General features: G+C 36.9%; 1 protein-coding gene across 1 annotated transcript in view; it reads left to right on the top strand.

Annotated features, from left to right (window-relative positions):
- The first annotated feature begins 1,296 nt into the window (after positions 1-1,296).
- The window catches only part of LOC306996243 (neuropeptide FF receptor 2), a 29,522-nt gene continuing 16,046 nt past the window's right edge, over positions 1,297-14,772 (top strand). The window contains exons 1-2 of the mRNA XM_079608562.1: positions 1,297-1,429; positions 9,360-9,718. Coding sequence (XP_079464688.1) covers positions 9,364-9,718 — 355 coding nt within the window. The 5' untranslated portion in view covers positions 1,297-1,429; positions 9,360-9,363. The remainder of the gene's footprint in view (positions 1,430-9,359; positions 9,719-14,772) is intronic.

The following is a 14,772-nucleotide window of genomic DNA, read 5'->3' on the forward strand; positions in this document are numbered from 1 at the left end:
TAGAGTATTCATATGTTAACAAAATAGATTGTCACTGTCACCATGATGTTCTGTTTGTTTAAGTTTTCATGGACCTTCTGTTTGTTTTTGTTAGTCACATGTGTTCCTTGTTCTATAGTTTCCCGCCACTCATCAGTTACCACACTAACATCACAGCTGTTTGTCATTGTCTCATCATCACAGTGTATTTAAGTTCCTCCTTGTCATACAGTTGTTGTATTGTTTGTGTTAGCGCACTGTCTCGCATGTTGGCTGTTTACTCTTGAGAGAATTATATTAAATCTTATGTTAGTGAATCATCACTCTTAATTTTCAACCTCTCTCTGGGAAAGTAGTGAGCAATCTAGGAAAAGCTTGCATCTTGGTGGCAAAATGTTGAAATTAAAAATCCATTTAAAGCTTTGCATGGGCTTCTAGGATAAATGAATATAATCTGATGTACACCATGCAGGTCAAAATTTAATCTGCTCAGTGGGATATACCAACACGATCTCATGAAAGTGTGTATCTATTTCACAAATGTTATTTCTCATGCCATTTACGGCAAAAATGTTTTTTTTTTTTTTTTTTGTGTGTGCATATGCTACGCACTGAAAACCCTTGGGTAGGGATATGCACTTTCATGAGATTGAGCTGGATAAACAAGTAAGGAGTTGAACAGGTACAAGACAAATGCAAGCGTATAAGAACATTGGATTATTTAAATTATTTAGACAATGAATATGACTATGTGCTTGAACTTCCTCAAAACACCTAAAGGCACCTTATGACAAAAATAAAAAGTGAATCATGCTGTAAATTAATGTAACCTCATCCCCCATAGTCAGCTCTTTGAGGCTGGTAGGCTATGTCAGAAAATATAATTTGAATATACTTATCCTTAAATATGTAAATGTATTTTTGAAAAGGTGCTCAAAAACCACTCCATTAATCTAATGAAGATATGGGAATAGTTGGTGGACATTTGTTGGTCTGTTCATGAAGAAAGCTTTTGATTTCAATTATTGGTCCCCATGGCACTTAGATCTCCAAGCAGCTTCCATTAAAAAGGGTTGCATGATGAGAGAGCAGCTCAACAAGAACATCACAAATATTGTAAAGGCAGGTGTGGTTATCACAGTATTCTATAAATCTATACCGAGAAAATTATTGAGTCACTCATAGGTTAATGTGGCATCGTTATTCCCTTCAGTCCGTGTTGTTTCTCCTCCTCTTTTCCTCTCAGGAGCGGCAGCAGGGCGGGAATCTCTCCATCAGGTCTTATAGCGCAGCGCGTGCAGTAGCAGTTTACTAACCCGCGCAGCAACTTTACTCAGAAAAAATATCTGTTGATCTTTTATGGATCTTTCCTCGCTTTGATCTAATTTCTCCTCAAAGAAAGCAGAGAGGTTCTTCTGAATCAAGAGTGGGAACGTTTATCCCACAAAAGGTGAGACGGTTTTATAATTGTTTGTGGTTAGCAAAATGTTGTTTTGAAAGATCACGTGGTTTGATTGAAATTGTCTCTTTCAGATTATTGGCCATGTATTATTTATTTAGGCTACTTTAGGCTATGTTGATTTTAATATGAAATCATATTGATAAAATTATAACAGCAACAAAATATCAATATAGGCAACACTTAATAGCGATGATATCAAGTAGGCTAGCATATCAATGTATTTGTTGTATATGCTTTGCTAAACACTTAGCACTTTTAAAAATGTGAATTATTAATTATTAGCCTAACGTTACTGTAATCTTTAATATAAGTTTCCACTGGCAGTAGCTGCTCTTGTCGCTTTATCTTGCCGCGCGTCTACTTAGGCTACGCCAGTTTCATCTCTTGATGAATTTAGTGAGGTAAACCAGACGCATCTATTTAGATTTTGAAGTTCGTTCCTTCATCTGTAACACCTTCAGTTAACAATCAGCGTATGGTCATTGTTCCTCATGCCAGCAGAGGACAGCACATCTCATTGGGTCAAACCAGAAAGGTAAATATAAGGGTTATAGTCAAAACAGATCAGATCAGTCAATCAATTGAATGATTATAAAGGATATGGGAAAGAGACGCTTTCTGTTGTGGTTGCCATAGTGGAAAAAACCCTCAAATGCATCATTAATAGGCTAGCCTACTACAAATCCATTATTTACTGACATATCGATTGAGACTTATAGGCTAAATATTATAATTACATTTTATTTGGCGTATATTGCACAATGCACATTTCTTAATATTAAGCCAAATGTGTTTAATATCACTATTGCCTGGGATATGATCTCTGTATAATACCAGTCTTTAAATGCAAGATATTTAAAGTGTACCTTAAGTATATACTTGCTATAGTTCCTTTAGCACAATCAAATATAAGTAGGCTATACCTTTAGTTGGACCTCAGCGCTAATTCCGGACGACTAAAGTGCCTTCTACAAAATTGGTTGTTCCAATTTAACAGACTTTAAAGTATACCAATTTAGTATACCAAAAGTACAATGGCAGTTGCAGGATATTCATATTAAGTGCCTACATAAATATGTAAATATATTTTAGTAGGCTATAGCCTACTTGTATATACAGAGTATTTCAAATACATTTTAGTAAATATATTTTCTCTAGGGTCTATGACTGTAAGAAACGGAATAGACACAGGTCAGGTGTTGCACTTTTTAACTAACACTTTTGAGTGCATAATTTGCTAAATTTTCGTTCATCTACCTGCGCCCAACTTTTAGGCTGATAAACTGTAGTCTAATCCATGGTGGCTGGATCATTGATCTGAATGTGTGCTTTTTACTTCATTAGTTAATGATGATTCAATTGTGACAGTATCTTGTTTCAAGCGATATTTTAAAATTGGGAAAAAGATTTCAAACTTCTTCAGTTAACTTGAATCTATGAGTGGCATCTGTTGGACTTATAAAACTTCATACTCATTAAAAAAAAGTGGCATCATCCTATTGTGCTGAATGTATTCAAAGGCTTGCTTGTCAGTGCTGTTTGGAGCCTACAGATGTTTACAGTTATGAAAGAGATTGGCATTTTCTAGATTAGTGACTGCCTTAAATTTCCACAAAATAAATTCTGATATTATGTTGATAATAATATGTTGTATGAATAAAACAGCAGCCAATACATATTTGTTTGTCATGCCATATAGAAGTAATATAACCCTTATCCTACAATACGGCAGAAAATATGGTTATTGATTGGAGAGGAAATGTTTGGGAAAAAAAAAAACCCTTAAAAATTCAACACATATTCTTCATATTTATTCTGTAATATACACAAGGCTGTCAGTCGTGACTCGTGAGAGAGGGTAATTGACTTGATTGGTTGATTATACAGACAATGACAAACCTGTTAGTAAACATTTGCCACAATTTTCTGTTAGATAAAATGCGAAAACAATTTTTTTACATCACATAAATTGTGTAATAATATATAGTTACAGTATATGGAAAAAGATAAGCAGGGGTTCAAACATTTGATCAAACGCATGGAGAGTTCAAATATTTGGGGTGAAATTGCTGCTGTTTTGGATGAGGTGCTCTGAGAAGCTAAGACTCCAGCGGGGGCACAGTGTGTACAGCTGGACATGTCATTATTTAAACAACACAGTTCACCCGAATCCACAAGACAGTTTGACCAAAGTATAGCACCATAAATGTACAAATAATACTTTGTTTAGCTGGCTGTTGTAGAGCCCTGCCAGATGTGGCAGACTGAATTATGTAGTTGCAGATTTAAAGTGGGAGATAAAGGATATAATAAAATGTAATCTGATTGAAAATAACTAGCCAACACGTATTCCATCTATACTGTATACACAGATGAACGTATATTTTGGTCTCGAGTTAAAAAGGAACACACTCAAATAGAAAAAAAAAATATTCTTTGAAAGCTTTTCACATAAGTTGACAAATTTTTCAATGGGTTTCAACTGTTATTGGAAAAAGTAGTATGATAATAACAGCTTAGTATTTCCTATTCTCATGCGTTTACACCGCATGGGTGAAAAAAAACTTGATTTTGTTACATACTGTAATAATATCTTTTTTTTTTAAACAAAATGTAATATCACTCACTTTATTAATGTTTTTACTCTACATTTGTGGGTTTTATGAGGGATTTATATTTTTAAATATGTTTTTTATAAAATATCCTTTAAAAATATCCATATTTCTAACTTTCATTTTTGAAGATAACATGGACGTGCCATGGTTTAGTGGAAAGTTGATGCCATCTGCTAAAAAAAAGCATCACTCACTGGCTCTTTTGCCATTTCCACATAGGTATACAGGTATACAAGTGTTTTTTTTTAATGTAGATGTAAACATTATAAAATCATTGTGTGTGTTTACTCCATCATATGGTGTCACCCCTTTTTTTGAGTATGTTCCAGACATTTTTTGAAAAATTATGTAACAAAGTAATTTTTTGTAGTTTTGTAAGTAATTGATTTCTATGGGTGATTTTGTGTGTGTGTGTGTGTGTGTGTGTGTGTGTGTGTGTGTGTGTGTGTGTGTGTGTGTGTGTGTGTGTGTGAGAGAGAGAGCATGAGCGTTCCACATTGTGGATGTATGTTACAGTTTTGCTGCCACTTCATTTATGTTTAGTGTTCTGCATTGTGGCAGTGATTTAGTGATTTTTGTCACACAACCAGATTAAAAGTCATGAAATGACAAAGTCATCAAGTCTCATGCCATTTTGACGAAGGAAACATGAACATCCAGCACTGTTCAATTTGGTTCACACTATACCCCGACGGTCACGGCACATAAGGGTTAATCATATTAACACATAGCTGGCTTTAAAATCAGTTTTTCTTCCTTTTCAGAGCCACAGACTCACTAAAGGCTGTTCATAATTTAGACAGCAGTGACATATATATGTACAAGTTTAATGCACCTTATCTCAGCACTGCTCAGCAGGGTTATTAAATGCAGAAGAATTTCTTCCAGCAGATGCTTTCTACATTGGTAGCAAGTAGCAACAGTCGTCTTGTCCACAATGCTATGATGCTATAGTTGTGTGCAGCTGTTTTGCAAATTGACAAAAGAGTGATTATCTTGTCAGATCTTGCCTCTTGTCCATCTCTGCAGTGTGAGTCTTCATGCTTGGATGAGCTATTAAGTTGATGTGAACTCTTGACTGGAAGCCGGAAGCTTGAGGAACTCCACACATAAACACCTTCAGCATTGCTTCATAATCCCTAGAGCAGGATTAAATGTATTTTATTTGTAATATATCAATGCAAATCATGGACCTTGTTCCTGGCTTTGTTTTTAAAAAACAAAACTGCATTTTTGCTGTAATTGAACCTCATGGAAATTGTGTAAGGGGATTAAATACTAAGCCAGACAATAGTGGCGCACAGCAGGCAGGTTTGGTGTAAAAGGATGTTGCTTTATTCAGAAACTGCATTTAGATTTATGGACAAGACTAAACCGTCTGCCATTAAATTGCATTAGCACCTCAGTGCTTTCCGTTTCAGCTACATTCTGTGCCATTATACTTTCTGATTTATGTGCCATTTTCAATAGAGAGAAAATATCTTGTTAAATTGACAGTAAAAAAAAATGGCTGCTGTGATCGCCAGAAATTCACAGTATAAAATATGGTGACAATGTTTCAGGTATTACGGGATAGCATATTGGTCCCTGTATATTTTATAATTGTATATTCATGTGATAAATGATATAATGTTAATATGCCAAACTACTAAAATCAACTTTGGACCTTGAAATATACTACTAGGCATACTACTGATGATAATAATAATAATAATAATACAAGTTGCAAAGTAAATCAGGTTAATCACAAGCGGCCTGTCCATAAAAAAATATATGTTACTCGTGTATAGATGGTGCACAGGGTCATACACGCAAAACAACATCAGGGTAACACACATGACACTAAAATAATGCAATAATCATTAAATCAATAACAGAAAATGTAGCACAATTATTTTCCCAGTAAAATTAGTTTAACACCGCATTCGAAAAAAGAAAGCAGAGTAACATGTTCAGTAGTTTTTTTAACTGCAAAATACAAGGTTATGAGATTTGTTATTTATGTCAATGTATATCAATGTAAGTGCATTGCTTTGTTTGCAGAGCATGAGTACAAGGCAATAACAGGACAATATTGGTACAATACTTGCCATTTATTATTTAACTTTAACTTTTTTTCATTTGCTGTTCAGTTATTCAATATAGAAGCCATTCTCTGAATAAAAAAACAAGACAGGCAAGTGGGGGTGGACAATACCGAGCGTCAAACCACATCAGCTGGGATGTGATGCTTGGGAAAGTCATGTCCTTCAGAGTTCACAGCAATAGATCACATCAATTTTATAAGACATGCAGTGATCTGAAAGTGAAAATGGCTTCCAATGCAGATGAAGTTCTGTCAAAACAGACTATAAATAACTGATGCGTGATAATTTATATGTACATAAATGTTGATCAAAACTTCAAGGCTATTGCAGATTATTGTTTGCTTCTTATAGCTTATTTTTTTATGAGCATTTTAAGTCTGATTCTTTTTACCAACCCTTTTTAAAAATACAAAAAATAAAAAGCTTTGTCTCTACTTTGTCCACAATTTGAGTCAGCTTGATTAAACAACTTAATTCATATGTAAATGCAGCCTGTCTGAAAATTCCTCCCAATCTGTATGTTTTTTATATTATTTTTAATTAAGTAGAGCAATAATTTTTTGGAGCTTTAAGTGTTTGTAGACTGTCATCATCTTTTTCTGTTTTTTTATTATTTATTTTTTGAAGTAGCTGATGCAAGCTGGTTTCAAATTAATTTTCTCATTCATCTTTACTAAATTTGCTGGTTTGTGCAACCAATGTCTTTTATAGAGAAGCCATTGTTCTCTCACCTCAAAGAACAGTCAAGGTGAAGGTGAAAATGACAGTAAATACATGTGGGTTAAACATTGTGTTATGTGGATAGCAGAAGAACCCAAGCGCAGACAGTATGCAAACACACAAGGTTTATTTATAACAGAAAACAGGGGAAAACAAAACCCACGAGGGGGCAAAACAGGACTGGAGGGCAAAAGCAAAGACAAACTACACTAAGACTTGACTGAAAACTAGACTAACAAACAGCAACACAAACTCACAATTCTCATCAAACAGGATACAGACAAAGTACTCACAGGACTATCACAGAGATGAACACGCAATGATTGACAATGAACCAACCCAGGACAGCAAACACAAGGGGATGATATAGGGAGACACTAATGACAAGAACAGGTGAAGCTGACTAGACAATAATGACAAGATGAGGATAACAAGGGGGCGGGGTAACGTAACGAGACAACACAAGCACATGGCCCAAACAAATGGCCATGTGCTTGTACACAAAACATGGGTCTGTCATGATCCTGCCTCAAGACTAGAGAAATACAAAGACATCAGGGCAGAATCATGACACATTGAATTATACATGCCATCTGCCATTTAGAAAACACCATCAGATTGCTGTTAAATATGATTAGAGGTCTCTGCCAGAACATGATTCAATGCAACATTTAATTTCTGACATTATAAATATAATTCAAAAAGAAAAACATCTGTACTGTGCTGTCATATGCCAACCCTACTTAAACTTGAGCTTTTACACCTAATTTCTCCCATGTCTTTTCACATATCTCTCAACAAGAGCAGATTCACATTGGAAGTATTTTAAAATTAGGAAGAATAAAATACCAATGCAGCCATTAAACTGCTTTTTAAACAATACATTAAGAGCACTGCATAAAAGAGGCTCAATAGTCTTCGTGTTATATCTCATGTCACACTTGTTTATCCTGCATACGTGACCTCGCCTTAAGCTTTCACAAGGAAAGGAGCTTGCTTGTAAGATGTGACTACAGTTTAAATTATGCATCACCTCAAATTTTTTGCCATACAAAGCACATAGCACACACAACTATTTGGTTAGAGAATGGAATAGAATTTATAATATTGAAAGCACACTGTATTTTAATGCACGATAATGTGCATAAAACTGAGAGTGTATTCGTGAACATCTTATTTAAATAATGACATTTAATTATACCTTGTGGGAATATGACATATTGAAGTGGTGGAAATATTCTTCTCAATATGATGTGAAAGATATAAGGGTTCCCAGTATCATATAGGGTAAGAAAAATGTGCTTTCCACTACTCCCATAGTGTATGATTGCAGAATTTTTTTTTTTTTTTGTATTGAACATTTATGGAGAAATTTTGTTTAAAAATCGTATAAATGTATGAGGTGGCGAGGGGGGGCATTTTAAAAGGCTCACCAGAATAGGGGGAAATACTTTAGCTAAAATAATGTATATATTTTTTAAATAATGTCTTAGTTAATACTTGTTCAAAACAATCACTTTAGCAAAGTTTGTACTATTTTCTGTTTATTTTTAAAAAAATATATATATATAGTTCAATAAATATACTGTCATTAAAATGTTAAAATAAAAATATATTTAAAAAATACAGAAACAAAATAATTATTCTGAAAGCATTTAAGGAGATCCTATAACTAAATATAGATTAACAGTAGTAACAATAAATTATATTTTATTATACGATACGATTAATTCATTATAAATATGGTGATTATCTCCAAGTTGGACACCCAACTTAATAGCTATATGGAATTTCTTATCTGAATGTAACCATGTTAGGCAAGGTAAGATGAAGGTGGAGTTTGGGGAGGTGGAGGGATACTGGAACAGCTGATGCTAGGGAGAGGTAAGCGGCTGCTTATATACTGTACTCGGCTGATGATTGAAAGATTACATTGGCTCACTCCTCCCTAACTTACGTTTAGGAACTTCATTTAGCCCCAACAACAGGAGCGCCTTTTACCCCAAATACCCCCAAATACTTTTACATATTCCTCCATTATTTAAATATATATTTTTTTGCTTTAATTAGCTTGTACAAAACCACAAGACCTTTGTCTCAAAATATATTCAATAATTGTATGGATTCTCATTTGCAACTTAAATCTACAACATTTTAAAAAAAACATCAAATAGTAGATCAAATTAGCACAGAATCAACTTTGCGCTGTTGTCTGTGATCGGATCAAGGACCAGCCAAATTTCCCAGTGCATCTTGAAAAGCGGATGTTTTGGAAAGTTCTGCGGCAAAGGTCAAAGGTCCCTTTTACCCCGGCACTCCTTTAGCCCTGTTGTACCTTACTGAATAGCTACTTGAATATTTTGAAAGATCTTTTTTAGACTAATCACGTTTTGTTTCATATTTTGGTCTGAATTGTCTCACACTCCTGCTTTGAAATGTAGGAAAGGTCAATCATTTTTCAATTAGTTAATTAATTAAGTATTTTTCTCTCCTCAGAAAGATGGCGATGACACTATTGGACCCCAACTCCACTACATCATCTCTATTTTTGTCTCCTGTGGAGGACGGCCATAATGTCTCAGTGAACTGTACCTCCTCTCGTCAATATCATTATCCAAACATCACCTACGTGGACTTCTATCTGCACGAGCCCTTGGTGTCTGCTATCTTCATTGTATCCTACCTCCTCATCTTTATCGTGTGCATGGTGGGAAATGGAGTGGTGTGCTTTATCGTGCTAAGGAGCAAGAACATGCGTACGGTCACCAATCTCTTCATTCTCAACCTGGCCATCAGTGACCTGTTGGTTGGCATCTTCTGCATGCCCACAACATTGGTGGACAACATCATCACAGGTAGGCCTAAGGCCCTTCTTGCTATTGTGATCAAATGTTTTCTGTGTTTACTTGAATTCAATTTAAACAAACAAAACAATTGTTATTATCTAGTTACACCATGGTAGATAGTTTCCATCCCAATACAATTGCTTTGAAATTATACTATAGTTAACTTTTAAATGTTTATTATATATTATTATATATAGGTATAATTATTAAAAAAAAAATATATGTCACAGGAAACACAGGACAGAACTCACAACAGAGACATAAAACAAGCTTAAACGTCACAACAGCACACCATTAAATTCACTACACAGGAATGTGAGACCAAAACAGCACATTCCCATGATGCTTTGCAAAATAAACAAGCCAATTAGATCTATTCAAAGATAGTCAAATACCAAATGCACCACTGTTCAGTCAGTGGTGACATAAAAAGTGTCAAGGCAAGTCAAGCCACCTTTATTTATATGGCGTTTTATACAATACAATACAGATTGTTTCAAAGCAGTTTTACAGTGAATATAGGGAAATTGTGCATTTCGGCTGTTGTACAGCTGAAGTCAGTTTGGTGTTGATTCAGTTCTGTTGTAAAAATCATCAATTATTAAATTAGTTAATTTCATCTATAAAGCAATTCTGCAAAAAAAAAAAAAAAAGTCATCGACCAGCTCAGTTCAGTTCATTCATACACGGCGTCAGTAGTACAGTAAGATCAATAATACTTTTAAATATGAATTGTCCCCAACTAAGTAGGCTAATCCAGAGGCGACAGTGGCAAGGAACCCAAACTCCATCAGGTGACAGAATGGAGAAAAAAACCTTGGGAGAAATCAGGCAATGTGTTTAAATGTGTTAACTTTTTATTGAAGGATGACAAACATGGTAACACCAGGCAGTCTAAAACAGCCACGTTTGAGAAATTATATGAGTAGGCCTATGATATAATAGTCTTGTCTTGTTTTGTATATTTTTTTGTGTGCTGCTTGCACAGGCACTAAATGCACATTTAATTCATCAGCATATCAAGAGGATGAATTATAGAACCATTAGAGCATTATAGATCTGTGGAAGAAAGTGTAGGCAATCAAGTGAATCTGACTGAACAAGCTCTTCCTGAACACTGAAATGGGTCTGTTCCTCTATAAATCACAATGAAGGCTGCTAAACCAAGCAACTTTGTTTTTCTTTTGCTCAGTGAATTCTTGAGAGAGGAATGACATTTTTCATTGGTCGCATCCTCATTTCTTTCATCTGGTTACCATGCAATTATTACAAAACTCAAAGCCCACTGAGTGTGCTTATCCATCAGAGAATCTACAATCACAATCACTATGGACCTCATGGAGCTGTCATGAATCATAGTTCTCACTAATCTTGCCCACCGAGATGTGTTCCCTGCTGGAGCTTAACAAGCTTTCAATCAGTAAACGGGAAGAACCGTCTATTGTGATAAGCATCTGAATGCAGAAATGAACTGAAGAAATTATACTGCAATATTGCAAAGACAGTAGCAGGAAAGCAGTTTGATATTGGTACTTTTAAAATAATGGGAAAACATCCAAGGGATTTTGAGCCTTTGATGTTTTCTGTACAATAGAAAGAACTGTAGATGACATGAGAACTAAAACAACTTTCAATTATCAGTAAACAGTATAGATACTGTACATAAAATGAACTGTAGATGACATGAGAACTAAAACAACTTTCAATTATCAGTAAACAGTATAGATACTGTACATAAAATGAACTGTAGATGACATGAGAACTAAAACAACTTTCAATTATCAGTAAACAGTATAGATACTGTACATAAAATATGTAAGAAGTGACTCAAGTTCATATGCGCTGTTGAGCAGAGCGACTGAGTGCTGCAGATGTTCACAGCCATGCTGATATTCAGAACCGCATGATTGAAGTGATTAAATATTTAGATTACCTTTGCTATCATCTAACGCTTATTTTGAACTCATCTTTAACACTAATAATTTGGTAACACTGTTAAATGTAATTTTTAGCAATCATTCTGTCAGTATTCAGCATTCTGTCAGACCTCAACAATTATGTGACTGCATTGAATATCATTGTTGACTCAAAGCATTTCTCCTGCAAATGGCAGAAGAGAAGGTACATTTACGACATTTAACATATGAAGACTTCAGATGCAAAAGCCTTTTAGTGCCATCTGAAATTTTCTTCTAAAATTTGCATTTTTATCAAGCTCGTATATTCAGGTTCAGTAATTTCACTTTAATGACAATTAATAGGTAATTTTCACTGCCATTAAAGTGAAATAACTGAACATAAACATACAAGCTTGATAAAAATGACCATTTTAGAAGAAAAATTTCAGATGGCACTTAGAGGCTTTTGCATCTGAAGTCTTCATATGTTCTTTTTACAAAGCGACTGAGAAAAGTGCCTTAGCATCTCAGAAATGCTACTACAAAGATTAAATACTCCCCAGTCTAAAATAAGCCAATGATGTTTATTTATTTATCTTTATTGGAGCTAGGCTAGCCCAAGTATTATTCTGTATGTCTTGACTGGTAATAATGAGGGGTGTAAATGACAGGTTAGTGTCCACTGTCTAGTGTGACACCAATATTCTTGGCATTTTGTGTGGATAAAATGGTTCAAAATTGAAATGACTTGAAAAATCTTAGAAAGGGTGGTTCTTGGCTGAAATGAACTACAGCACAGTTTTTGCTAAAAACAGCTTAAAATGATGGCTGTTATTGTGCTGTGTGTAAAATAATTTTAAGTTGTAATGAATGTCTGCAGTGATTTTTTTTCAAAGTATATTTGCAGAGAAAGAACACTGAAGGTTTTAATCTATCTTGAATTTATTTCTTTTATAGAAAAGTAATAATACTAGAATACAAATGTTTTGTGTATAAAAAAAGATGGGGCGGGGGAGAATTGATTCGGAGTGGAGGGGGGCCTTGGAGTAAAAACGGTTAAGAATCACTGTCCTAACACATGGTAGACCCTTTGAAATTTCACAATTGCAATCATCTGGCAATATTGCTTGTCTGTGTTTTGTTACGTGGACTCTTAGCTTGTAGGTTTGCTGTGTTTCCTGATTCCCTTTTTATCCCCATTGGTCTTAGCCATATATTGTTTAGCTATTTATTGAAGTTCTCTTGTAGATACATTTGAAAAATACTTTTTCTCTACATTTCAGCCTTCCTTCCACACTGAGACAGTGTTTTTGTCCTGCAAAAACTGAGTTTTTAAAGCTTTTGTATTTCAACTCTGTGGATGAATTTGAAAATGCTGTTTTCGTGCTGTAGTGTGGACTGTGAAAACCGAGGCATTTAAAAACGATGACAGACGATCCGTGGTTATGTGACACATATTTTACACATAGATATCTTTAGGTACAGCCGCCATCATCACACGGCCGCCTGCTGTTTGCCTTCATGGTGTTGTTCAAAAGAAATATTACTATGTACAATCTTCCTGCAACTTTCCTGCAAGGATGACAGAAAACGAATCACAAAAATAAGTTCTCTTACGTAGAGTTCTCTCGTACTGCGTCGAAAGAACGCTACGGGAAAGATATTTCTTTGTCGAGATTGAAGCCTAAAATTAATCCTTAATTTTGTAATATTGTAAAACGCTTTTCTGAAGCATACAACCTAGGCGGAGCAATACAGCTCACCCATTGGCTGCTCTGCCAGAAAAGCACAGCCTATGCGAGGCCAGAGACGCTGACCAATGAGGACGCTTCGCGCCCTTCTGCGTCACCTCCCGCCCAAACAGGCGTGGCCTAGGCCTATAAATACGAGCATAGCTGTCTAACACGCCGATTTTCTAAAATTCACGAGGCTACACGCATCGTTGGATTGGATTCGAGCCGCCACAGCCGTTTGGAACAAGCACCTCAGCAGGACGCGCCTCTTACCTGAAGCCGCTGGTCTTCGCCGCCTTCAGCCGCCGTTCCCTGCTGCGCTTCTCCGGCGTGGAATATCCTTTACATTATGTGTGTGTGTTTTGTGTGTGTGTTCGCCGTCGCGACACACAGTTTTTCCACCACTAAAAGAGCCGAGCGTCTTTTTCAAGATGCCTCGCACCTCCTGTGGCTCGTGTAGAGCCCCGCTCAGCGACAGGGACCACGTGCTTGTGTTTCCTGCCTGTGAGTATCACGCAGCTTCAGCTCTCGTCGATGGCGGCTGCCATCGCTGTAATTTGATGCCTACGGTGACTCTGCGGACTCGCCTGGCGTTCATTTACTGAAGCTGCATCTTTTCCGCCTGCTGTAGTGCCGCGCCGTGAAAAGCGCCGTGCTTAGCAGAGCCCGGAACCTCCCTTCACCACGAGGTGCTCGCCGCTGCTGCCGCCAGCTTCTCCGCCCGCTTCGCTGGACTCTATGATCGACGGACAAGGGCCGCTGTGTGCCGCCGCGTCCGTCATGAACGAGGAAGGTGAAGCCGCGTCTGTGGAGGAAGACTGCTTTTCTCTCCCGCTTCGGATGGGCGAGCTCCGAGGATCTCCCCTCCCCCGCCGCTCATGAGCGTCGACGGAGAAAGACCAGCATCGATGCGCTTACCGGCTGGATGGCTGTTTTTCTGCAGAGGAACGTACGTTACCGTCCTCACGAGCCGCGCCCTTTTCTTCCTGAATTCACGAAGAAAGCGCGGAGTCCCGGAAAGCCCCGTCTTTAGCCAGGATGCGCACTTCTGCTTCGAGGGAAGCTACAGTGTTAAAATCCCGCCGCGGCCGGATTTCACTAAAATGTCTCGCTCGCACAGTCCCAACATACGCGACCGTGCCAGTGTATTTTGCAGTCACCAAATCAGCATCAATGCTCGTTTGCCTGCACACAAACGCCGTTTTCACGACGCCCCAGGCAAATCTGAAAATGTATTTTCTGGTGTCCCGGCCACGGCCGATGGTGTAATGTGTGTATCCGTAATGCCCACGACTCAGTGCCCATTCATACACACAAGCACAGCCCTGCACAATACAGGGCTTGCACACATAAAATCGACTCGTGTCGATTGTGCAATACATGTAAGTTAGTGAACGTGCCCGCTTTTCAGTGCCCACAATCACTACACACT

Source organism: Phoxinus phoxinus (genome assembly GCF_949152265.1).
Source record: "Phoxinus phoxinus genome assembly, chromosome: 3".
In the NCBI taxonomy this organism is placed as follows: Eukaryota; Metazoa; Chordata; class Actinopteri; order Cypriniformes; family Leuciscidae; genus Phoxinus; species Phoxinus phoxinus.